This window comes from Natrix helvetica, assembly GCF_964273705.1.
Source record: "Natrix helvetica genome assembly, chromosome: Z".
Taxonomy (NCBI): Eukaryota; Metazoa; Chordata; class Lepidosauria; order Squamata; family Natricidae; genus Natrix; species Natrix helvetica.
In genome coordinates this window covers 117,452,265-117,479,240 of record NC_138554.1, presented here as the reverse complement: position 1 = coordinate 117,479,240, position 26,976 = coordinate 117,452,265, and the positions used below count along the sequence as shown (strand labels likewise).

The window sequence follows — 26,976 nt, the reverse complement described above, 5'->3', positions numbered from 1 at the left end:
GCTGCTATAACTCAGTTGATAAATTAAGAGACAAAACTATGCCCTTAACCAAATCACACATGCTATTTTTGTCTGACTTGGAAACTCAACATTTCCATCTTCCCCCAGGCAACATTAGCTTATGTAACAACTTGAAACACATTGCTTGATAATATATGCTGTTTTTCCTCTGTAAATCCAGTCCTTAAATAAATGCCAGTCATTAGTGTGAACTCATTCTTCCATTAACTGGCAAAAATGTGGCAAATCAGGGTCACATGATCATGGGATGCTGCAATCCATCATAAAGGCAAGCCAATTGCCAAGCCAGTCATGTGACCATGAGGATTGTTGCAACGTTTTACAATGACCAGAAATGTTTTGTGGGCTGTAAAACACGTTGTCATAATTTGAAATGGTCATTAACTGACCAGTCATAAATCAAGGACTACCTGTATACGTGTGTTCTTTTCCCAAATAGCCTGTTTTCTTCATCTAGGGCCTAGGCATTCTAGGCATTCTCTGAAAGTGTTCTACATTCTATACTGAATGTAATCACTATGAGACAAAATACATAAACATCAAACTGATGAAAGGGTGATGGGTTCCAAAGGATTGGGGACACTTCGCTTTGAGGGGAGAGTAGTACGAAAGGATTCTGAAGGTGGAACCAGTCACTTCTGCATTTCCTTCCTCTGTCAGCATAACTTCTTCAGCAGTGAGTTATTTTGGTTTTCCTTCTCTCATGGGTAAAATAGAATTCAAGATTCAATCAATTGATTTCACATAAACAGGCAGAACCATATCCTTCATTTGTTTATTATAGTGATAATCCACATTTGCAAACGTAACAAAATACAAAATTAAACAAAGTAAAACATGAAAATAATTAAATAAAGTACAATATACTAAGATTTTTTAAATTAATGCAATTGTCATGTAAATTAGAAAACGCGAAAACATATCCTCCAGTTTTACACATATCATATCTAGGTACCAAAGCCTAAACTTTACACATCTTGAAGCCTTCTAAAGTTATTGAGGCAAAATTTCCATGATCTGTCATCCTTGGTGGATTCACAAATTATTTTCCTGAGATAATCTATATAGATGGTTGTCCAGAGAAAAGGGGAATACTAAACAGCAAGGCTGTATATATATATATATATATTTCACATCACATGCAGCTTCCACCTTCACAAGATATCTTCAGTGAGAACTCACTACAGAAATAGTATCCAAACTGTAAGTTCTCAAAAATCACGAATCTGGTTTAAATAAGGTGAAAGATAAACCAGCCACAATATTTCAAATGACTTTATAAGCAATTTGGGTTGATATGTCTCTACTTGAATCTTTTTTTAAAAAAAGTTTATAAAGTAGTAAACGTCTATTGCTCTAGCTCAAGATGTTGTATCCAGATGGAACTACACAATTGATCTGTTAAGTCTCACTGACAGCTTTAAATTGTATTTGATTGGGTGAAAGCTTCAATTAATAGAACAAGACTGTTCTTCTTTTGGCTCAACACCCCCCTTTTCACACTATTTCTGAAAGACCATCAACTCTCCAAAGCAAATTTGATATGGGAAAACTATGGTGAGCTATTCCTGAAAATCACATCTTCATAATGAATATAAGATTAATGAGCCCTAGCTTTCAGAGTTTTGTTTAGGGAACTTCAGCTGCATGATGACATGACAAAGCATGTATGTTTGTTAAATACAGAGGAGGAATGTTACCAACAATAAAATGTTAACAGCACGTTCTACTGAAAAAGGAAGTATTCTTCTGAATTCGCCCTATTTCTCACCATTTTCAAATTGCTATGCAATGTTCACTATGAAGCAATTTCAGTCTTTATTAGATCATCTTTCTTCCCTGTTTAAGAAGAAAAACAGTTTTAACTATGAATATGTAAATAAAGCAGCTATGCTCTGCTTCGGATGTAAAAAGAAAAGTGTACTTTTGAGTGTATGTGGATGCATATGTCCATACCAACTCAACTGTTACTAAAAGCAAAGAGACGGACCCTGGGATCCTGGTACCACTGTGAAGGCTATCTACATGATCCACACAAAATACATAGTTGGTATGAAAAACTCTGAAGAGGAGCATCCATTGAGCTTCAAAGTATTTTGTTCTCCTCAAATCTGAAGCACAGTACAGTGAAGAGCCACCATTTAGTGCTTTTATTTTAATTATACAGTAACGATATCTGGGAAATATCTGCTTTGATAGATGTTAGGAATGATTATATACAGACAGAAATATATACAAAATGTTTTTACATTAGACAAAAGTAAATAGATAGTTCTTGTACATTAGAAAAAGTGGATAGATAATTGCTTGAGGAATGAATCAAGAACATGACTTTTCAACACAATCTACGAATGTACAGAGATCAAAATGGAAAGCTGTTAATACATGCCTGAACAGCTAGCAGATTTTTGATATAATATTGCAGATTTTTACCATCTTCTTAAATTTTCTTTTTTTAAAGTCAGGTATTTATTTAGGTGGTCTCTCCTTAAGTACAAAGGATCAGGGATGATATAACCCATTGCAATCAGGATGTTTAAAGACTGGAAAAAGCCAATTTAGAGAACTTGAGCTGTGGCAGGCTGCATTAAGAGGCCATATTCAAGAATCTGATGGTGCTTAAGTTACTGACTAGCCAGCAACACCAGATCACATTCATTCAGTTAAGGTCACTGCCTAGTGATAGTTTCTTTCACTTACACCCTTTATATTCTATTAACATGAAAGTGGTGTAAGGTATGATTATGTGATACCTCACCTCTGCAGTGTCAAATACTTGCCAACACCTACTTGACACAGATTTAAAGAGTCTCTTTATTTAGCAACATGGAAAAGATGACAGTATTGCGCCCCCCCCCCCAATCTGTGATGTTTAAGAAAAAATAAACTGTTTCTCTACCTCAAACTTGCACTACTCTATAGTGTTGTTTTCTATAGGGGAAAAAGAAAACCCTGAGGCTTTTTTTACTAGGATCATTAGATGCAAATATAATACTGTTGGCTTCCAAAAAGAGGAGGAAAAAAAGCAAAATAAAATTAAGTTCTATTGAATATTTATGTACAAATTTGGTGCAATGAAAACATCAACATTTCGTTTTAAGGCAGTAGTACTATTTTTTCATTCATTTTCATATCTACTATAGGGATGGTCGGAATCCTGGAGCAGACCTAAAAAATAAAATTACAAGAAAGTATTAAGGTAGAGATTACAGAATTGTCCTTTGCTGAACACGGTGGCTAACAACTATTAAGAATGGAACATCTCAATTTCTGTATGAATACAAAACAAAAGGGATTTTTAGTCATAAGTGCAAACAGAAAGTGCTTGTTGACAACCCCTCTTGGCACTGAGATAATAGGAGTTTAACTCTCCAAGTCTTGGTTGATCTATGTGTGTGACCTTTGGTAATGTGGCATTCTTCTGGCTAAGCTTTGTAACTGGATGTGGCAATACTGTCTTGCTGTGGATCTCCTCCTTTCTCCAGGTCATTTCCAGTTGATGGAGGAAGAAATCAATCCCAAAACTCTACTTGTTTGTACGGCTTCTTCTACCTTGATGCTCTCCTCATATATTATTTCTACAGCTTCAAGTACTGAGTCAGGTTTCATCCATATGCAGAGGATATCCCATCATCTGCATATGGGATATATATCTGCATTTATTCCATTGAAACCAGGATAACCACGAGATACTATGAAAATCTTGTCTCAGTGACTTCTTGCTAATGATTGAAAGGATAAAAACAAGACTGGGCTCAACCCTAGCTAGATTTAAGTGACTGAAAATTCAAGGGTCCTCCATTTCCAGAAACTATCCAAGTTTCTGGGAATTGCAGTTCCAGAGAGAACTGCTGCTGCTGCTGTAGAGTTAGAACTCCTAGACTTGATCTTGTTCAAGGAGCAGTTAGTAGTTCCAGTCAGAAGGATTTTTCTATAGATCCATTTTGTGCATCAAATATGCACCTTTTGCAGATTGGAAGCTCCTCTTCCTGGTCACTTATACTTTATGGTTGAACTTTTGCAATGCACTATGTATAGGGCTGCTTTTGGAAACCATTTATAAGCTAGGCCTGGTTCAGAATGCATGAGAATAAGTGGTTCTGAGTGCACTTTGGCTCAGCTGCACTAATTGTCAATAGGCTTCTGGGCAAAAATTCAAGGTGCTGATCACCCAAGGAGCCTTTTACAACTTAGGGCCTGCTTATCTGTGGGGGCTATTTCTCTTGTGTTATGTCTGCACACTCTACCGTATTAGAACTAATCATGTAGGCTTGCTCCATGCTATCATTAAACACTAATCTCATGGGGGTTTGGAGATATGCTTTTCGGTGATCATACTTGCCCTATTGGATAGTATCCTATCTCCTAAAGCCTACACAGTTCTAATATGATGTTGTTGTTTAGGAAAATCCTTCACTGAGATTCTTTCCATTGGCTCTTGAACAAATGATTTAAGATCCTGAGCTGAAATCAGGATTTTATTCCTTAGCTGTTACCATTCCAATATAATACTATAGTTTTTGACTTTTATGTTTATTCCTTTGTTTTATTTCATGAAATTGCATTACTTATGAGGTTTATAAATTGAATCTAAAAATAAATGAAATAGAAATGAGTTACCACAATTAACTAATGTCCAGTAACAGAGACATACTGATTTTTACAGCACAGATTTATCTCACTTAAAGGATTTTGTCATAATACATAGAATTAATCTGACTAGAAAAATTGACTACTAGAAATATGCCTAGCACCTCAGAGAATATTTTCATAGACAGATTTTTAGTTCCTACTAAGTGTAGTTTAGCTCAAGATCCCTCAAATAAAAAAAATGGACATCTGTGCATTAAACTGTAAAAATGCTAAATCCTAATAGCCAATTAAAGTCTAGAAGCTTTCAAACCATCCTTCAAGTTAATCCAAAGCATGTCATCCATCATCCATCAAAAATTTTAATCAAGGCAGACTGCTCCCCAGACAGAAATAAGTCTCCCTGTGTATATACTAACTAGATTGCTCACCAGTTAAATGAGCAATTGAGATTGGCATATGGTGCTTACATAACAATTTATGGCATTGAAGGATAAGCGGAACTATGGCAGTATCAATACAGTTTAAAGGGCAATCATAACACAATGCAGAAGGGCATTTATGGAGCGCTTCTGTTGCACTAGAAAGTCCTATCTTTAATGTCAAGGACGAACAAGATTTACAGAACACAATATTATAGAGGGCCAAGATGGGGTGATTGGATTGGCAGATTTTAATCAGTAAGTTGCAGAGATAAATTATAGTAAATATCCATGCAGTAAACTTCATTCTGATGTTCACATATGCAAGTGCAAACAAACATGTATAATACCAAATGATATCTTACTCATATGCCTCATTATAAATTGCATAATAAAAAAAATTAAAATACAAGCTACTGTAAATATTACAGTCATGATACAATGTGTATAACTATAAGCAACCCTAGAAAGGGAAAACTTCCATAGAAGTGGCAGAATTAATGATTAAGGGGAATCTCTACAAATATTTGTTGCTATTAAAAACAACAAACTCATGTCACTTTTGTCTGGCCTGTTATAATAATGTCCCCTTCAACTTGTGTTATGTCATTACAGTGTGCATTTCCAAACTATTTCCAGGAGAGATAGCACTAGGAAGTGGGAAATACCTAATGCACTTGGTTAACAATCCCTTGTTCATGACTGCTTGGAGTTACAATTATGCTGGAATACTGGTGCTTAACAATGTTCTTTGAAGTTCCGGCCATCCTAGCACCCCGTAGTCAAATGATCACAATTTATGAAATAGGCTTGCACTTACAATGGTTGTAGTAAATGCAAGCCCATTAGTCATTTGATGCGATTTGCAATCTTTCTCACTGGCTTCCCATAAGTAAAGTCAATGGGGAAGCTGGCAGAGAAGGACGCAATTTATTTGGATAAGTTTCTCCCACCCATGTACTCCCTTCAAAGCCCTCCGCATGCCATGTGCCACCTGTACATGTTTGTGCACCCTCTTGAACCTCACACCGTGCCTCCGCAGCTACTTGTGCAACCTCCAGCCACTTATGGACTGTTGCCAAGCCCAAGATTGTGTCATGCCGCCCTCACCACCTGTGCATCCTCAACAGCAGCCACTTACCTGCCTCCCAGCCTACTTCAAAGTCACCTGAGATTTCCTGCCGGCTTTCCCATTGCCTTTGGTTGTTGAAATCTGGCAGGAAGGAAATGCTCACCTAATGACCCATGATCCTCACTTAGCAATGGCAGTGTGTGCAGGGATTGCCATCATTAAGTAGTGTGGCTGCATATTATTGCGCTTTATGACTACACGGTGATGGAAATTCAAATCCCAGTTGCCATCATAATACACTAGTATTTTCTTTGAATCTATTCCCAGTCTGACTCATCACAAATGTTTTGGGATTGCTGACTCCTACAATACTGAGAAAATTGTAGTGTTTGAGAGTAAAAACCAAATTGTAGTCCATCAATAACATATGGGACTTTGGTACTTTTTGACCTTGAGTTGTTGCACTGACGATATTACCTAGTTTGGTAATGAAATATTTGCAAGAAGACTCACAGAGGACCAGGGACCTTACAGATCAACCCTGAGCCACTAATATCCCATTCCCTTCTATCGATGCTTACTCTATTCTGTAACAAGTTTTTCAGTCTAAAGACAATTATGGAAAACATTGCATTTTTCTTCCAGAATGTACAAGAATACAAACATATTTCTAAAAAAATGAATTCTTAGTTTCATTTAACAATGAAAGAATTTGGGTAACGTATATTCATTGAAGAATATATGGGAAAAAACGGACAAATCCTTGCACAAAGAAACCACTCATGTGGAGCAGTCCACTTTCGAAGTGCTGCTGCATTCTTTCCTCCCCAAAGGACCACAGCTAGACTGAGGGTCACATGGAATGCATTATCAATGTATAATTACCATTTAAATGGACAAAGAAAAGTTGAAGGGGGGGAGAGGAGGATGATTTTTTTTCCTCTAACAAAACAAGTCTGCAGTCATCTTAATTTAGAAATGTGTTAGCAAATTATTTCCCCTCTATTATGCATTCATGCATAAATATGAGAGAGAATTCCTTTCTCAAAATAAAGTAAGCAACTTAATCTCCTGCTTATTTTATTCCTCTGTATCCAGGTGAAACATAAGTCGCTTATTTTAATTTTATGGTAAACCGTTCCTTACGCTTATAACTGGGTCGTATATGCCACTGATGGCTCAATAATATTTATTTCTTTATTTCTATTTTCTTTTTTTCCATATTAAGCAACTAACACAGTCACAATTCAACAGACCCGAAGCATTAAAATAGCTAACTGACCGTTTGGTGTTTAAAATGCCATATATATATACCAAGATTGTATTCAAAGCTCCCACAAAGTTGCACTTTTTTTTTAATTAACTGAACAAGACAGAATTGGATATTTTTGGATGCTAAGCATGGCTTTATATTAATCCCTGGTATGGTACTTACTAGTGAAAACATACAAATACATAAATCTATTTTTTAAATTTGTTTTTCATTGTCCTAAAACAAATTATAGATTAACTCTGATTATATATCATGTTAATTATGTGTGATATGTGAATGCGGCAAAATTTTGAATGTACAATATTGGATTAATGCTATGCCAAAGGCAAATATTTAACCCCAACACTTACATGGACTAGAAAACTGTATTCAGGCATTGAATAATATGTATGAAGAGATATTGGTTAAATCTGCCCCCATCACTTTACAAGCAGAATGTCTAATGATGCAGGAAAACTGCCTAACCTCACAATTTCACAAATTGCACTGCAGAACACTTAATGATATAGGAACAAATTGAATAAGAGGTTCAAATAATCAGCCATTTTCCTTTGCTAAACAGAATTTACATATCATGCTTACAAACACTGTTGAGACAAAAAGCTTCGGATGGAAATTATATTATACATACCATATTTTCTGCGTAGCTCATCATATTTCACTCTTTTTTCATGTTTCCTGCAAAGGTTATTAACATTAGAGAATACAACAAATATTTAAGATGATGATGATTATAAAATAAAAATGCCAAACTAGTGCTAATAATATTTGTTTAACTATTACAATCAGGGAAAATCAACTACATCTACAGTAATTTCTATCCATAAATTCAATTATCAACTATATCAACACAAGTTACAATATAACTGATATTGCAGCATGATTTTCATGTCTTTAAATACTTCGGTAGCATCTGACTCAATCCTCAGTACAAGGTTGTTTTCCCTCCTCCAAATTTTATCTGTATTGATTTCCAATGACTGAGCACACATAACAAATGTGGTATGAGTACCAACCAAACTTTTTAAATTTTAGCATGTATAATAGCTTCTAAAATGAAAGGTTTTTTTTTAAAGGTAAAACAAATTAAATTCTAGATTATGGCATTTTATAGAAAGATTAAGAAAGTGTCAGTAAATATAATTCCATATTACCTTTGACAGCAGAATATTTCAAATATTTTTTCTCTCGTTTCCAATCAACCCCTTTTAATCAACTTCCCTGGGACTGATAATCTCAGTAGCTAAGGACTGCAAATTTGTTGTACACAATAGCTCAAAGCCAACAATAAATTTTGTTTGACTTGGAGGACAAGAACCAAACGACATCCATACCTCTGGCTTAGAATAGGTAGTGATATCTGTTTAATTCCCATAGGATTTACTAGATAGATTCATTATAAATTCTTTCTTAAATTTAGTTACATCTAACTGATCTATGCACAGTAATCCTCACTTTCTAATTGCATTTTTATTTAAGATAAAAAATATAAGTAACTTTTACTATTGTTCTGAAAGTTATAAAAAGCAACCACATGATCCACTTCATGAGAATACTTGCCTAACATTGGCTTTTACTGGCCATAATGGTACAGTGATTAGAATGCAATACAAGTAGTCTTTGACTTACAACAGTGACCGTTCAAAGTTACAACGGCACTGAAAAAAAGTGACTTATGACCGTTTTTCAGACTCATGACCGTTCCAGCATCTCTAGTCATAAAATCAAAATTTGGATGCTTGACAATTGGGTCATATTTAGGACTGTGGCAGTGTCACACAATAAATAGCTTTTTCTACCTGCTGACGAAGAAATTCAATGGGAGAGCCAGATTCATTTAACAACTGAATTATTAACTTAACAACTGCAGTGATTCACATAACAATTGTAGCTAGAAAGTTCATAAAATGGGGCAAAACTCACTTAACAAATGTACCACTTAACAACACATTTTTTTGGCTCAACTATAGTCATAAGTAGAGGACTACCTGTATTGCAGGCAAACTCTGGCCATTGCCAAGAGTTCGATCCCGACTGTTTCAAGGCTGAGTCAGCCTTCCATCCTTCTGAGCTGGGTAAAATGAGGACCCAGATTGTGAGGGGGCAAGATGCTGACATTTGTAAACTGCTCAAAGAGGGCTATGAAGGACTGTGAAGCAGTATGTAAGTCTAAGTGCCATTGCTGTTTATGGAAGTGGGCAGCAAAAGGAAAATACAAGTCACTCTTGTTATGACTTCTAATGGAGATTATTTTGTCTTTTGCATTTTAGAGTAAGATTGAAAGTGACACTGCTATGGAGTGACCACAGGTAGTCAGTCCTTGACATACAACAGTTCATATAGTGATCACCAAAGTTACAACAGCATTGAAAAAAAGTGACTTGTGGGTGTTTTTTATACTTATGACAGTTGCAGCATCCCCGTGGTCACGTGATCAAAATTCAGACACTTGGCAACTGATTCATGATAGTTGCAGTATCCTGAGGTCACGTGATCACCACCTTTCGCAAAGTCAAGCAAAGTGAACATGGAAGCCAGATTTATTTAACATCCATGTTACTAACAAATGCAATTATCTGCTTAACAACTGTGGCAAGAAAGGTTGTTAGGAGTCAAAATTCACTCAGAAGCAGAAACTTTGGGCTGAATTGTAGTCATAAGGTGAGGACTGCCTGTAATCTAATTTACTTCTTGCCTAGATTACTGCAACAGTCTACATGTGTCTGGTCTTGAAGCTGATTTTGAACCTTACAGCTAATCCAAGCGGTCATACCCTTGTATGGCACCATTGCTATGTCAGTTGTTTGGCTACCAATGGGCATTCAGATAAAATTTAAAGTACTGGTCATCAAACAATTTCAAAATAAAGAAGCTAAATGTTTAATTTACACACACACATGGTTCTCTCATCTATATCTTATTGCAGCAGTAAAGTTAAAAAAAAAGAAGTTAAGATACTGAATTAAGGGAGCAATTCATTAGGGCTTCACCTCAGAAAAAAAATGTCACAGAATACCCAATACATGATTAGTAATGGTAGTAAGAAACAAGGCATTATTTGCCTCTGGAGATTTTATTCATTTTTAGTTTAAAAAACACACGGCTTTTCAATTTTATCTTCTTTCCATTTACATCCTGATGGGCTTCACTTGATCTGGAATAACACTAAGCTTGTCCCTTCTTTGATTAGGTGCAGTTAGCTTTTTTAATGCCTTCATAAGTATGCATTTTATTTGTTGTTTTAACAGTCTCTTGGGAAAAGAAATTAGTAAGATTTCCCATCTAGCCTTCAGGTGAAGATCTCTTTATAATTTTAGATATTTTTCAAGGAGACAAAATACTTATCCAACTGGCTCTTGTTCTGTAAAACCACAGAACATGTCTGCAACTTTATCTAAAAATGAAATATATTTCACTATATTTGTCTGTGATTCTTACATACATAAGTCTTTAAAAACTATACATTATGGAAACCTTTGGACAAAACATGTATTTTAAGAATATCTTTATTTGATTTATATATTGAATTTCTATTTTCAGTGGCTACCAAATTTTAAAAAAACTAAAAACCATTTAATTAATGGTTAAAAACTAAAATTGTTAATAGTCAATTAATAATTAAAAGCTTAATGAAAGAGCTATGCCTTTATGATTTTTCTATGTGTAGAAAGAAGGAAGCAATATTTAACTTCCAAGGGAGTTTGTTCCACAGCCCACAAGCAATAGAACAGGTTTTCTCCTTCATTCCAGATTAACAATTGAGCATCTTCAAAAAGGACCCTCTTGCAGATTAGGAATGGCTGCAAAGGTTTGCAACAGAAAAGGTACCCTGTAAACAGCCAGGCACTGACTATTTGAGAGGGAGGTGGAATGAAATAAACAAACAAACAAATAAACTAGAGTTTTTTTGTGCACCTGATCAATCCTACTCAACCAGTACAGTTCCCTGCAATCATCCTCTTTTAATGATCCCATAATCCCTTGCTGGGTGGAGACTGGACAACTGAATGGGGCTGAATGTTTACTGGCCAGATGCCTTTCTTGTCGTCAAGACGGAGTTTCTTTTCAGCAGATATATTCTCAATGTGCCCAGAGAGAGAAATATCTGCTTCTATGTTCGAATTCACAGCCTCGTGATTATGAGACGAGAACTACACCTTTAGGCCACAGCCCACTCAGTGCAGATCTCTGCAATGCATGCACATAAAAAAGTATTATTTATCCTTACTTCGCTGTGCAGAACTGAACTCCAGCAGAATAGAGTTAGCAGTTCTTGACTTATGACCACAATTGAGACCAGAACTTCTGTTGCTAAGCAATGCACTCATTAAGCAAATCACTGTGGTGGTTAAGCAAATCCTGTAGTCATTAAACAAAATCTGGCTTTCTCTATTGACTTTGCTGCTTGAAAACCTTTGCTGGTTGAAAATAGTGATCATGTGACATGCAGCACCATTATAAATACATGCTGGTTGCCAAGGGCCCAAATTTTGATACATGACCGCGGGGATTCTGTAACAACTGTCAAAGTCACTTTTTTCATGGTCACTTTAAAAGCTTGATAAATAATTGGTTGTAACTCAAGGACTTCCTATAAAAAGAAGCAGAACTATGGCAGAGATATTGGCAGAATTTCAACCAATGAATAGCCCAGATTGTGCCAATTTATTTCCTGCCTCGCTTCCACTTCTGACCAGCAATAAACTTGGATCCTTGTTTGTAATAAGCCAACAAACTATTTTGAAGCTCAAAGCTTTTCACTAAGGACAGGCTGAAAGGCATCAGGAATCCTTTTCTGTTTCTGCAACCTAATAATGTTTTAGTAGCCAATACTTAAGATTTGCTAAGAGAGTGGTATTACAGTTAAAAATTTCCAATTTACCGTTGAGCATATTGCAGTCGTTTTTCTTCCCGATCACCAATAAATGTTTCTTCTTCTTCATCGGTAGCTCTCCTGAAAATGAGAAAATTTTCGTGAACATTTCAGAACAATTATATGTTCAGGTGGCATTAAATTATTAAATTTATAATAGGAAATTGTCCTATTTTTAATTTTACTGCCTCAAAGCATGCCCCTTTGCAAACTGTAAACTAATCAGAAGTAATATCTTTATTGACTTAGATCAGGATGTATCTCAATCCCAGATTAGCAAATGCTACTAAATTCACACTTCATCCTAAAATTTTATTTCAACTCTTAAATTAAATTAAACTTATTGTTCAGATTTAATGTACTCTAGATAGAGTAAAGAGAATTGTTTTATATAAAAATGTACCTCATCTAATATACTCTCATGCATTCAAAGTGGATGATTTATTAGGATACTTGACAGCATGACAAACAGAATAATGAATCAGGCAAGTATTACTGAATTTAATTTTTCTGTTAAGTAGAATAGTGGCCATTCTCTACTTTCAATCCGCATGGAAAAACAAATGTGAAAAATGATCAATAGAAAAATAAATATTTCTTAGCTATTACCTTTTGCTTTGTTAAGACAAAATAGGAAATTTCATTTACTACTACTGTACTTTGACCATTTCAAGAAAGGACACTGACATCCAGTGGACATGTTATGTAAGAGATTAAAGAATTATTCAAAAAATACCATGAATGTATATATTTAATAAAAATGATCTATGGGACATTTGACTTGGTTTATTGGTATGTAAGTGTAGTTTAAAGATTAGTTTTCTCAACAAGTTTATATATAACACTGTATGTCAGTGATGGCGAACCTATGGCATGCGTGCCACAGGTGACATGCGGAGCCATTTGTCAAGTCACTTCCGGTTTGCTCGGAGGGTGGTTTTAAGCGTTCCGAAGGCTTCAGGGAAGCCTACGGACGGTCCCTGAAGCCTCCGGAGGGCCTCCGGGGGCGACTCTTTTCGCCCTCCCCAGGCTTCTATAAAGCCTCTGAAGCCTGGGGAGGGCGAAAAAAGCATGTAAAAATGGGGGGGTTGCGCGTTGTGCGCGCATGCACACTGGGGGGTTCACGCATTGCATTATGAGTGTGGCACGCCTGCACACGACCCTCCTGCGCTCCCACTTGTGGCACGCGAGCCAAAAAAGGTTCGCCATCGCTGCTGTATGTAAAGTTTACAATATCAATAGGGACTGAAACTTCCATCATTAAGCAGTACAGTCATACAGTGCCATGGCATGTGACTGCATCGCTTAGTGACATTAATCACTGCCTTCCTCTTGTTGTTGTTAAGCAAGGATCATGGATAATTAAGCTAGAATTCACATAACATGACTTGCAAGTTCCTACTAGCTTCCCGGAAAGTGAATGGGGAAGCCAGCAGGAAATGTTGGGCCCCTTTCAGTGGTCCAGTAGAGACGCCCGTGGCGAGTCTTGAGGGACCGCTTTGGGAGGAGTTTGACTCGGTTGCCATCGAGGATTTGGACAGGTTGCGTGGACGTCTGCGACCCACCACATGTTTATTGGACCCGTGTCCCTCCTGGCTTGTACTGGCATCCTGGGAGGTTACGCGCGACTGGCTCCTGGGCCTGGTGAACGCCTCGTTGGGTGAGGGGTCTCTACCGGCCGCCTTGAAAGAGGCGGTGGTGAGGCCCTTGCTCAAGAAGCCTTCCCTGGACCCAATGGACCTAGTCAATTATCGTCCAGTCTCCAACCTTCCTTTTTTAGCGAAGGTTGTAGAGAGTGTGGTGGTACAGCAGTTCCCTCGTCACCTGGAGGAAAATGATTATCTAGACCCGTGCCAGTCCGGCTTCCGACCCAGGCACAGCACGGAGACGGCCTTGGTCGCATTGGTGGATGATCTCTGGAGGGCCAGAGATAGGGGTTGTTCCTCTATCCTGGTCCTATTAGATCTCTCGGCGGCGTTCGATACCATCGACCATGGTATCCTGTTGCACCGGCTAGAGGGGTTGGGAGTCAGGGGCACCGTTTTACGGTGGTTTGGCTCCTACCTCTCTGATCGGACGCAACGTGTGTTGGCAGGGGAGCAGAGTTCGACCCGGAGGTCACTCACATGTGGAGTGCCACAGGGATCGGTGCTCTCGCCTCTCCTGTTCAACACATATATGAAACCGCTGGGCGAGATCATCCGTGGTTTTGGGGTGGGATATCATCTGTATGCTGATGATACTCAGCTATACATTTCCACCCCGAACCACCCCAATGAGGCCGTCGAAATGATGTCCCGGTGTCTGGAGGCCGTACGGGTCTGGATGGATGGCAACCGACTAAAACTCAACCCTTCCAAGACGGAGTGGCTGTGGCTTCCGGCCTCCCGGTTCAATGAGGTGCTTCCATCTCTGGCCATTGGGGGCGTCCAACTAGCCCCCATGGAACAGGTGCGCAATTTGGGCGTCCTCCTAGATGCCCGGCTGTCCATGGATGACCATGTGACAGCTGTGGCGAGGGGGGCGTTCCATCAGGTTCGCCTGATGCGCCAATTGCGCCCCTTATTGGACCGGGATGCCCTACGCACAGTCACCCATGCGCTAGTGACGTCTCGCCTGGATTACTGCAATGCTCTCTACATGGGGCTTCCCTTGAGATGCACTCGGAGACTACAGTTGGTCCAGAATGCGGCCGCGCGGGTGATTATGGGGAGGACTAGATACTCCCCTGTAACACCTCTCCTGCGCGAGCTGCACTGGCTTCCTGTGGTCTACCGAGTGCGTTTCAAGGTTTTGATTATGATCTTTAAAGCGCTTCATGGCACAGGGCCTAGTTATATGCAGGATCGCATCCTGCCCCACACATCCCTACGACCAATTCGCTCACACAGAGAGGGACTTCTCCGGGTGCCGTCCGCCAAACAGTGCCGGGGGGCGACACCCAGGAGCAGAGCCTTCTCTGTGATGGGCCCAGCCCTGTGGAATGACCTCCCCCGTGACATCAGGATTACTTCCGATCTCCGCTCCTTCCGTGTACAGCTGAAGACCCACCTCTTTCAATTATCTGGCCTGGCTCAATCGTAATCTTTCTTATTCCTCCTAACTGTTTTTAAATTGTATTTTAAACGTTAAATTTTAATTGTATATTGGGTTCTTACAATTGGGGTATTTTAATGCTGGTTTTTTTTTAATTATCTATATGATGTAAATTGTTACCTCCTCCGAGTCCGTGTATGCGTATGTATGTTTTGTATGTATGCCTATGTGTTTTTGTATATTCTCTATGTTTTATATGCCCCATTGTACGCCGCCCCGAGTCCTACTTGGAAAGGGAGCGGCTAATAAATTCAAACTTATTATTATTATTATTATAAATCACAAGGCTTTGATGGTTTACAAACAGGCAGGCAAATGAGTCCTATAGAGTTAAGCAAGGTGGGAGGTTTGTGGTGAGTGTATGCGGGATATGGAGGGGGAGCTGCTGTGTTGCGTAAGTGCATGCTAGAAAGAGAGTGCTGCAACATTCCTTTATGGCATCTTCCCAACTGGCTGCCCCATTGATTTTGACTGTGGGGATCCAGAAGAGGATATTGCAAATGGCAATCATATGGCTGAAGGATGCAGCTATTTTAAGTGTGAACCAGTTGCCAATTGCCCAGATTGTGATCACACTGGGATGCTGGGATAGCCAAAACTTCGGGCCAACCTCCATATATAAGGGCAATTGAATGAGTACAGGCAGTCCTCGACTTATAACCCCAATTGGGTCCAAAATTTGTTGCTAAGTGAGACATTTGTTAAATGAATTTTACCCCATTTTACTACCTTTTTTGCCACAGTTATTAAGTGAATTGCTGCAGTTGTTAAGTTAGTCATATGGTTGCTAAGTGAATCTGACTTTCCTGTTGAGTTTGCTTGTCAGGAGTGGCAAAAGATGATCACATGATCCCAGAATAGTGCAACAGTTATAAATATGAGTCAGTTGCCAACCATGTGAATTTTGATCACGTGACTATCAGGATGCTAAAATGGTCATGTCACCTTTTTCAGTGACATTGTAACTTCCAAAAGTCACTAAATGAACTATTGTAAGTCGAGGACTATCTGTAAACCAAGTGCCATAATAGAGACCATCTTGAGAGATCCATTCTGGAAGCTTTTAAAAAGCTGATTAATGTTTTCACAGTTTAACTGATAAGGGGATAATTCATCATTGTATATGCATTCTACCCCCTACAGCCCCAAAATTCAAGGACGAATCAATTCAGTCTATTTAGTCTAAACTGACAAGCCCTGAAAAAACAATATCTGTACCAAGTAACAGGGTTTAACATCATTACTAAAAAGATTACACACTTGTGGATTTATTTAACAAAAAATAATATTTTGTAAAAAATATTCCATTCTGGAAAATGACAACAGACTTTTTTTTTTAATGGAAAAAAATACATTTGTCTTTTCTAGGACAAATTATGGCCATCAATATTCTACTAAGGTTTAATGCATGCTATGATCAGTTTTAATATTCTGGCAGTGTTATTGTTGTGATTTTTTAAATCTTGCTGTAAACCAGTGTCATGTAATAACATATTTACTTTATAAATATGCTTCATGGTCCACACATTTGGAACAAAGAAAAAAATGCTTCAAACAACATCTAATATACAGCCTCTGCCAAATATAAAATTAGTCACAGCTTTAAAATGTGTCATAGATAAATCAAATGTGGTAAGTCCCATTTTTACATTTTAAAGATTTTTTTTTTGTTGGACAGAAACCACCACACATTATTTTGTTTTCTAAAATTCATGTGAGGTCCATAAAGGCTCCAGGGATATATATCCTTGGTAATAAAAATGATGTTAGCTAAAAGTTTTTTAATTGTCACTTAATAGGGAGTGAGTTGAGCATTATATATAAAGACTCTCTAAAAATTATTCAGGTAGGGAAAGCCTGGCAGATGCCAAGAGAGATCTCTTATGTGTGTAATATAATCTATCATGCTTAGAGCTCAGGTCTAATATTATTTCATTATATCTGTTGCATTTTCGCTGGCAATTCAAGATGATAATTATTCAAGATGCTATTCCCTTATTCATTATTTTCCCTAATTATGTTTTTCATTTTTTGATTTAATTTTTTTCTTTCTAGCATGTAAATAGGGTCCTTATTGGTAGTCCTTGATTTACAACTACAACGAAGCCAACATTTCTGTTGCTAAGCAAGGCAGTTGTTAAGTGAGTTTGGCCCCAATTTTCTGATCTCTTTTGCCACAGGTGTTAAGTAAATTAAGTTAAGTTATTAAGCAAATCTGGCTTCCCCAATTGAATTTGCTTGTTGGAATCAAGAAAATCTATTTAGAAAGTATGGGTACCTTTCGGAACATCGGCGACATCTGCGGCAGCAATAACAGCAGCAACAAATTATGAACACCAGAATAATGCCAACTACAACAGCTATAGTGATGACGATTGCTTCCAAACTTGCTGAAAATCAGAAGTAAAAAAATGTTAGAAAAGGTAGAAAATGTAGCCATTAGAAGAGTTTGTCATGGAAAAAAGTGATTTATGCTTACAGATACACTCTTATTAAGCACTGTTATGTACCTGTCTGGTAAAAGAGCAGGTCTATCACTACAATATCTATTTGCTAAATTTAATTTGTTACGACTGTGCAGTTGCCCACTTTTCATAATCCATATATCAGTACAGTGTGTGTTCATTTATCACCTACTTCATATTAATAGGAAGATGTCATGAGATGCAAAAATGAAAGACTATGAAATCAATGGAACTGTAGTTAATACTTAATGCTATGCCATAATACGATTTGTTTGTCTTTAGCTTATCACAGAACATCCCCCACCAAAAATATGAAGTTTATAAAAACCAGTGGAACAATCTCCAGATCACACCAGGCTGAAAACAAATCACCCTATGGGGAAACATAGTACATGAACCAGACAAATATCATGTAGTTCCAATATGCATTATAAAGCAATCATTTATAGATGTAACAATATTTGTCTTTCGTAAGATCTAATTTACAGCCAATATTTCTGTTACGGAGAGACTTCAAGGTGGTTAACAAAACTATAAACACATACTGAATATAAAACTGTAAAAATATAATTTACAATCATATTAACATTTGAAAGCCAAATAAAAGCAATGCATCCTTACAAATTCTCTAAAAATTTAGAGTGGAGTCAAAAACATTAGAGGGCATGCTCAGAGCTGGAATGAATAGAGAACAAGATTCTTTCCTCTGTGCCAAAAAAAAAAAAGAAGGAGGGGGGCAGATTACAAGAGCATCTTTAAAAAGTCCCTTTCTGCTAATCCTAAGAATTGCATCAAATATCAGACACGTTTCCCACATTTAGTCATTACAAAACTATTTTACTGCACTTGATGTTTCACATATATGCCAAAAAACTCTTATTGGCTGTGTTTTGATATCACAACAAATGTTACATAGAATTCAGTGTGATGGAAATACTCCAGAGAACCCAGACTGCATGAGCATTCTGCATCTTTTCACCTCTGCACATCCTTTCTAAATTAATGGAAAGTTGGAAGGAAATTATTTAGGGGGGGTGGGGGTGGGATTCTGTCTGTCCATCTGTTAGCAGGGTAACTGGAAAACAGAACAGAACTAGATCAGGTCTGGTATGGGAAGAAGTTGGCAAAAAAAAAAGATTCGAGTTTGGAAATAAGCTGGATCAGGCCAAAGGTTGAAGAGATAAATAAATCTCAGTGCACCCCAATGCTGACTGTTCCATTTTAAGCTTGTCACATTCCTGGTCACATGGTCCAGTGCAGAGCATATAGTACACAACTCACTCTGTACTTCAAGTTCATATACATACATACATACATACATACATACATACATACATACATATACACAGAGAGAGAGAGAGAGAGATAATCCATGAGCAGAGTTGAAACATATATAAGACATAAAGAGTATGTCTGACATACAGAGATACTATGAGATATGAAAGTATATAGGCATCTCTTGAGCACCCCTGAAGAAAGACAGCTAAATGCAGGTGAAAATCTTTATCAGAGTTTTTCCTGTTGTGATTAGAACAGTGAAGAGAGTGTACTTCTCCACTTTTGCTGCATCCACAGATAGCCAGCCAACAGCTATTTCAGATGACAGATATTTCCTTGACAAGGAACGATTGGGGGAACTTTTGTAGGGCTGCTGTGAGGATTCTTTTAGGCATCTATTGGGTAAAGTCTCTTGAATTTACTCTGGGTTGTGCCGGGCCTATGAAGTGACTGGGAAAATAGTTTTGCTACATTACCTGGGTGGATACCAAATTTGCAGATGATACTAAGCTGGCAGGAATAGCTAACACCCTTGAAGATAGGATCAAGATCCAGATGGATCTTGACAGACTTGAACACTGGGCCCTATCTAACAAAATGAAATTCAGTGTAGAAAAAAGTAAAGTTCTACACTTGGGCAAGAAAAACCAAAAGTATACATATAAACTGGGTGAAACCAGGCTTAATAGTAGTGACTGTGAGAGGGATCTTGGAGTCTTAGTGGACAACAAGCTAAATATGAGTCAGCAGTGTACAGCGGCAGCCAAAAAAACCCAATGCAATCCTAAACTGCATCAACAGAGGGATACAATCAAGATAAAGTGAGGTACTAATACCACTCTATAAAGCAGTGGTTCTCAACCTTCCCAATGCCACGACCCTTTAATACAGCTCATGTTGTGGTGACCCCAACCATAAAATTGGTGTCTCGGTTCCTAAGACCATCGAAAATATGTGCTTTCCGATGGTCTTAGGCGACCCCTGTAAAAGGGTTATTCGACCCCCAAAGGGGTCCCGACCCACAGGTTGAGAACCATTGCTATAAAGCCTTAGTAAGACCACACCTAGAGTACTGCATCCAGTTTTGGTCACTGGATGCAGTTTTGGTCACCACACCAAAAAAGATGTTGCGACTCTAGAAAAAGTGCAGAGATGAGCAACCAGGATGATTAGAGGACTTGAAAATAAAACATATGAAGAACGGTTACAGGAACTAGGCATGGCTAGTCTAGTAAAGACAATGACCAAGGGAGACATGATAGCAGTGTTCCAATATTTGTGGGGCTGCCACAGAGAGGAAGGGGTCAAGCTATTTTCCAAAGCACTTGAAGGCCAGACAAGGAATAATGGATGGAAACTGAATAAGGAGAGATTCAACCTGGATATATGGATACATTTTCTGAGAGTGAGAACAATCAACCAATGGAACAGCTTGTCTTCGGAAGTTGTGGGAGCTTCACCACTTGAGACTTTCAAGAAGAGATTGGACTGTCATTTGTTAGAAATGATGTAGGGTTTCCTGAGTAGGCGGGGGTTAGACTAGATGACCTACAAGGTCCCTACCAACTCCGTTAATCTGTAAGTGTGGATTTTTAGCTAACTGGTACTGAAGAAGTGGACAGAGTCCCTGCAATTGTGAGATCTGCCACTTTTGTTCTGAACCCATGCCTCCCTGGGAGCCCATGCCTCCCCTGTACCTACATGATAAGGTCAAAGATAATACATGTCTGTGGGAAGGGAGGTGGTAATTTACTCCCTTTCAAGAGGCCTTCTTTGGACCCTATTTTGTTGGGCAACAATCACCCACCACCAATCTTTCCTTTTAGAAAAGTTGCTGAGAGGATGATAAGCATCTTTCTGGAGAATTATCTTTCATTCCTCATAGGGTACCAGTTACTCAGTCAGAGGTAGTATACAATATGGGAATCCTCCTGGAGTTGTAGCTCCTGCTTGAGGAACAGTGGCAGCTGCAACTAAGAGACCTTTGCACAAATTCAACTTGTATGCCAGTTGGGCCTATTTGTGGATAATGAGACCCTATTTCATGGTCACTGATTTTTGTCTGGATTACTGTAATGAGCTCTACATAGTGCTGGCCTTGAAGACTACATGGAATTTTGCTTGTTCCGAATGCAGCAATGCATGCAATTTGAGACACCTATAATTTGTCCATGTTACATCTGTTGCATGAGTTGCTATGGTTCCCAGTGAAATTCAAAGTGCTGTAAAGTTCCATATGGCATGGGACCAGATTATGTGAGTGACAGTCTCTTCATCAGGACAACTATTCATTCCATTAGATTGGTTAGGACGAATTTGCTCCAAGTCCCCACTATTAAATATTGTCACCTGGCAGGACATAGAAAGCAATTATTTTCTGTAGCTGCATCTACCCTATGGAACAGCCTCTCCCCTGAAATTTGGAAGACCTTTACCCTTCTTGCCTTCTGAAAGACCATTAAGATCTGGCTATTCCATCAGATGCAGATAGAAGACTTCTGTAGTGTTTTTTAAGATGCTGCTGATATGGCACGGATGTTATGTTAAAAGAATTTTAATATTTTGGTTTTTTAACTGTGTGTTTGTTAACCCCTGTGGTGTTTTACACAATATTGATACCCATAATAGTTTCGAAATAAACAGCGATCCAATCTCATAGGAGACAGTGAACTGAATGTTCTTCCATAATTATGTAATTATGTTCTGGCCTGTGTTAATTCAACATATATACAAAATTACATACCCCAACATATTCCCCAGTAAGACTTTGTAAGTGAACACAACGATGATGGTGGAAGTATTTTGTTTACAGGATAATCCATACAAGTAGAATTGTCATTGCACCAAAGGCACTGTGAGGAAAAAGAATGAAAAATAACAAATTTATCAGGAAGTTTGAACCAAGCTTATTATAATATCAGCAGTTTTATCAAGATTATAACCAAAACTTTTACAACATTATCAGTACCAGCAAAAGCCAAAATACTGCCAATTATATAATAATTATTAAGCAAATCTCTCTGGTCATTAAATGAATTCAATTTTCCCCATCGATTTTGCTTGTTGAAAACTGATCACATGATCTCAGGGCCTGGCAATTATTGTAAATACATGCTGGTTGCCAAGCACCCAAATTTTGATCATGTGACTAGGGAGGACGATGACACAGCAACATACAAATGTGTGAAAACTGGCCATAAGTCACTTTTTTCCAGTCTCAACTTAAAATTGTTCTTAAAACAAATAGTCTAAGTCAAGGACGACTTGTAATTGATTTGTTTCAGGCCAGCTTCCTTAAATTAACCAGAAAAGTTTTAAAAATGCAAGTAGTCCTTCGCTTCTAACTAGCAAATGTTCAAAGTTACAATGGACTTCTAAAAGTTACAAGTTGCAAAGTTCAGACAGCCAGGCCCTTCTCCATAATCACATGACTGCATTTGGGATTTCATCAACTGGCTCCTTACTACCATTTGCAGTGTCTGTAATTTACATTTTTGCCAAAAATCACCCCACAGCAAATAATGGGTTTATTTAACAATTGTGTCATTCACTGAATAACTGTGGCATTTGCTTAATGTTCAAAGTAATGCACTTAATAATTTCTATTTAAATGGTTGTAAAATCTGATTAACTAAACTGGGGCGTTGGTTCTTACCTGATACGCCCCTTCTCTGAGCAGGTGGAGACAGTGGTCATGCATGGGTTAACTCAGTCAGTAACCAATAGAACTGAGTCTACCAAAGTGATGTCATTGCCTGAGAAGCATGCTCCTGCTTTTCTTGACGAAGGAGATAAGTAGACTGCTGTGCGGCGAACAATCGCTTTCTGTCCTGTGACTTCACAACATGCTCCCAGATCTCCCTTGCGAAGTAGGCCAAGACCCCAAAGGGTGGGGATGACTGTTGTCTCCACCTGCCCAGAGAAGGGGCGTATCAGGTAAGAACCAATGCCCCATTCTCCAAACTTGGTGGAGGAGCGGTCATGCATGGGACGGACCAAAGCTGGCCTCTCCCCGGAACGGAATGAGACTGGCCTAGGAGCTGGAAGAAGAAAGAACTTATTGAAGGACTCGCCGTCCAAAGGCCGCATCCACTGAAGCATACCGATCCACCTTATAATGTCGTATAAATGAATTAGGAGTAGACCAGGTAGCTGCCTTGTAGATTTCTTCCACTGAGGCCTGCCGCATTCATGCCGCTGACATAGCCATGCTGCGCGTGAAATGAGCAGTAATGTTGGATGGAGGTGTGAGATGATGCGTAATGTAAGTCTGTGCAATGGCAGACCTGATCCATCGGCCAATCATGGATGGAGAAGCTTTCAGCCCTTTGTTGGTAGAGTGGAAAGATACGAAGAGGGCTTCGCTGCATCTGAAGACTGCTGTCCTGGCGATATAGATCATAAGAGCACGCCTGATGTCTAGTTTGTGCCATTTGCGCTCCAGACTGTGAGATGGAGCAGGACAGAAATTTGGAAAAGTGAGATCCAGAGAGTGATGAAATGCCGAATTCACTTTTGGGACAAAGGTGGGGTCGATGTGAAGGACCACACAGTCTGGGTGGAACACACACAAGTCAGCCTGGATGGCCTGCCGCCAGTTCTGAAATCCTCTGTGCAGATGTTATGGCCACCAGAAAGGAAGTTTTAAGCGTGAGGTGATGCAAGGAGGCCAACCTGAGAGATTCGAAGGGCGGGTCAGTGAGAAAGTCAAGGACTTTGGTCAGATCCCAGGAGGGAAATCGGTATGACAGGAGGACAGATATTAGAAGCCCCACTAAGGAACCTGCGGATATGAGGGTGCAAGGAGGGGGGTTCGTCCCGGTGAAGTGAGAGAACTGGTGACCCTTGATCAGAGTTTGTTCTATCCTCTTGTCTTCAGGTCGAAAAGCCTCCTCAGGAGCTGCTGAGGCTGCGTTAGGAGAGGAAAGGCTAATTATAGGTAAGTCAATAGAAGGTAACTCCAACGCCTTGGCGAGGTCAGGAGCGACATTATACAGGCGCTTGTCTGAGGTATTGGGGAGGGGACCTGTACCTGGTGATGCCCATTGATTCTGGACAACATCTACAAAGAGTCTGGGCGAGGGAATCACCTCCTTTTCTACCGTAGGCTGGATGAAGAGAGGATCAGTGATGTCATTCTTGTCTGCCTCCATACCCTAAGCCGTCTTGGGAGAAGGAATGCCCGCAATCTTTTTGGCCTTAAAAAGGAGAGATCGATAGACAGCAAGTTTAAATAAACTGACAAAAGGAGGTGGGTCAGGAGGAAGACCCTCATCTTCCGAGAGATCTGAATATCTTGCAGGGCGTTCCTCTTCCCCGAAAACCGACGGTTGACTAGAAGTGCAGGGTAGCTCGTGTGAAGATGAAGCCAAGAGATCGCCATCCCTGAGCCTGGAGCTAAAGGAAGAAGCAGACCTGCGAGAAGTAGAACCGTTAGAAGACCTGTGTTTAAGACCAGCCGCTATGCCCTGTTTGATGGCCTCTGAGATCATATCAGCCATGCCCGGTGAGTAAGAACAGCAAGGGGGGGGGAAATATCTTCCTGGTAGAGGGGATCCTCATCAGGGGTAACGCTTCTGCCACAATCCGAATCATCCTCTGTTGGCCAAATCGTCTGTGCCCCCAGCATCCTCGGGCCTCAAAATGGAAGCCGCATCTGAATCGGAAGATAAGTCAGGAGGGGGACTGGTGTGAACAGGCCTCTGGGCCTGGAATATGCAAGATTCAGTGTCCTGGCCTTCTTTGTAGGGACCTGAGAGGCCCTGTCATCCTCCAAAGGGGATGGATTATCTACGCCCCCCCTGATTAGGCCTGGGGTTCCTAGAAGGGGGCTCTGTGGGGGTATCTTTAGGAGCAGGCCTGTGCCTGTGGGCTCCAGATGAAGGGGGTTCAGTGATGGGAGCAGGGGCCAAGGAGACTGGAGGCATTTGAGGCTCAGGATTAGGAGAGGAGGCCACAGCCTGTACTCTGGGCTCTTGAAGAAACTTAAAATGGCCACCAGATGATTTTCTCTCCCAAACAAGATGTCCACTGAGGGCCGGAGCTACAAGGTAGCCGAGGCCGCAAAGAGCGCGTGGGCGTCTGAGGCCCTGTGGCAAGGCTGCAGAGCCAAGGGCGAAGCCGTGGTGGTCCAGCGGCAGTGGAAGCGCAGAAGAATGGTGGTAGCGTGGGGCGGCAGCGGCGACACTTTCCATCAGCGGCGGAGGCTTTTCCCGGCTTTTGGAGGCTCCCTGCGGCATCCGACAGCTTCTGGCGGCAGTCAGCGGCGCTGGAGGCAAGGAAGAGCAGGGGAAGGCAGCAGAGGCGGCAGCACTAAGCGGAGCCTCCAACGGCTATAGCAAAACTGCGCTGTTAGCCAGGGAGCCTCAGAAGCCCATAGGCAAATTCAGAGGCAAAAGCCTCAAGGCAGTCCTGGCAATGTCTCCCCAGCCACCCAGGGGCTATTGAGAGTCCTGCCTCCAAAGGTCCAGTAGGAGCTTATTCTCTGTTTCCAATTTAGATGAAATTTTGTTCTTTGAGTAAAAACCAATTAAATCCAATTAGAATAGTCAATTATTAAATACTAGTTAAGGAGAAAGCGATTAGCACGGCCAGTTCCAATCAAACTGTGTCTAAAAAAGCGGGAGCATGCTCCTTAGAGGCGATGACATCACTTTGGTAGACTCAGTTCTATTGGTTACTGACTGAGTTAACCCATGCATGACTGCTGTCTCCACCAACTTTGGAGAAGATAATCACTTTACAACCACCATGACATGCTCATAATCAACAAACTCCATTTCGATTGTAAGTTGAGAACTTCCCATTCTTTTTCTTGGAGCTAAAATGCATTTTATACTAATCTGAGCAAGGAATAAAATGTATTTCCCATGAATTCATAATCTTTATAGTGGCTTTGTTTATAAAATTATTCCGTTGAACAATTTTATTTATGAACACTACTATGATGAAATCCAGATGTATCTTTTCCAAGAACAATGCTGGCAAGGCTGTAGTAGTTTCCCTGCTGCATTTATTATCCAATTATCAACACAACTCATCATCCCTGGAATTCAGGACTTAATGATTCTAAAACATTTATGTTGCTTTAACAATTTCAATATGGCTTTAGAAGGTATGTGTTCTGAAAAAAATCAGGCTGCATAGATACCATTTTTATTAGAAAATTGGGACTGGAATTATCAGAAAATGTTAACAGTCTTCTTTCCTTTTTCTACAGTCTTTTATGCATTTATATCGGTAAAATAATTAACTTGGGCTGAGCAAGAAAAGGGAGTATTTTAAAACATTACTAACAAAGTAATGGTTGTTTACTTGGCTGTTGCAATGACAGGCTTTTCTGGAAAGAGATTAGCAATTAACTGTTCTGCTTGCTGAAAAAATGGGGTCTAACAACTCAAGGGCCCTGCCTTAATGAACCCACTCATGAATGAGGAGAATTTGGCATTATTCAAGTTTCCACAATTTCATATCCTAATTTCTTATTCCTTGACACATAACCAGATTAATGAAACATGATGTGACTCTTGCTTCACTGGCTGTATTCTGTTGTTAGGACCTTTCCACCCTCTTTTATCAATGGTGTTCTCGCCTACTTTGTCACTGCTCTCTTCTAATATATTCGGGATAAATGCTACAGTCAAATAATAAGGTCATTGTTATAAATTAAGCCCTTCTATGTAAAAGTTTTACTTCTCTGAAATCATTTTTTCAAAAATAAATAAGATCACAACTAAACAAGTGTTTATACATGAACAGTTCACAATCCAAATTCAGGAAAGTGAAATAAAAATCAATATTGATTTTAAGCCATTATCAGAATTCACCTAGACATGAAATAACCATTAAATGAATTCATGCCAAGATATTTATTTTTAATTAAAAAA

At 39.3% G+C, this 26,976-nt stretch overlaps 1 protein-coding gene across 1 annotated transcript in view; it reads right to left on the bottom strand.

The window, feature by feature from the left end:
• Positions 1 to 782: 782 nt before the first annotated feature.
• Positions 783 to 26,976, bottom strand: part of LOC309401938 (pituitary tumor-transforming gene 1 protein-interacting protein-like) — a 31,545-nt gene continuing 5,351 nt past the window's right edge. Inside the window, exons 3-7 of the mRNA XM_081971317.1 lie at positions 21,834 to 21,942; positions 17,626 to 17,737; positions 12,261 to 12,332; positions 8,010 to 8,056; positions 783 to 3,189 (exon numbers count right to left, since the gene is read on the bottom strand). Of these exons, the coding sequence (XP_081827443.1) occupies positions 3,140 to 3,189; positions 8,010 to 8,056; positions 12,261 to 12,332; positions 17,626 to 17,737; positions 21,834 to 21,942 (390 nt within the window). The 3' untranslated portion in view covers positions 783 to 3,139. The remainder of the gene's footprint in view (positions 3,190 to 8,009; positions 8,057 to 12,260; positions 12,333 to 17,625; positions 17,738 to 21,833; positions 21,943 to 26,976) is intronic.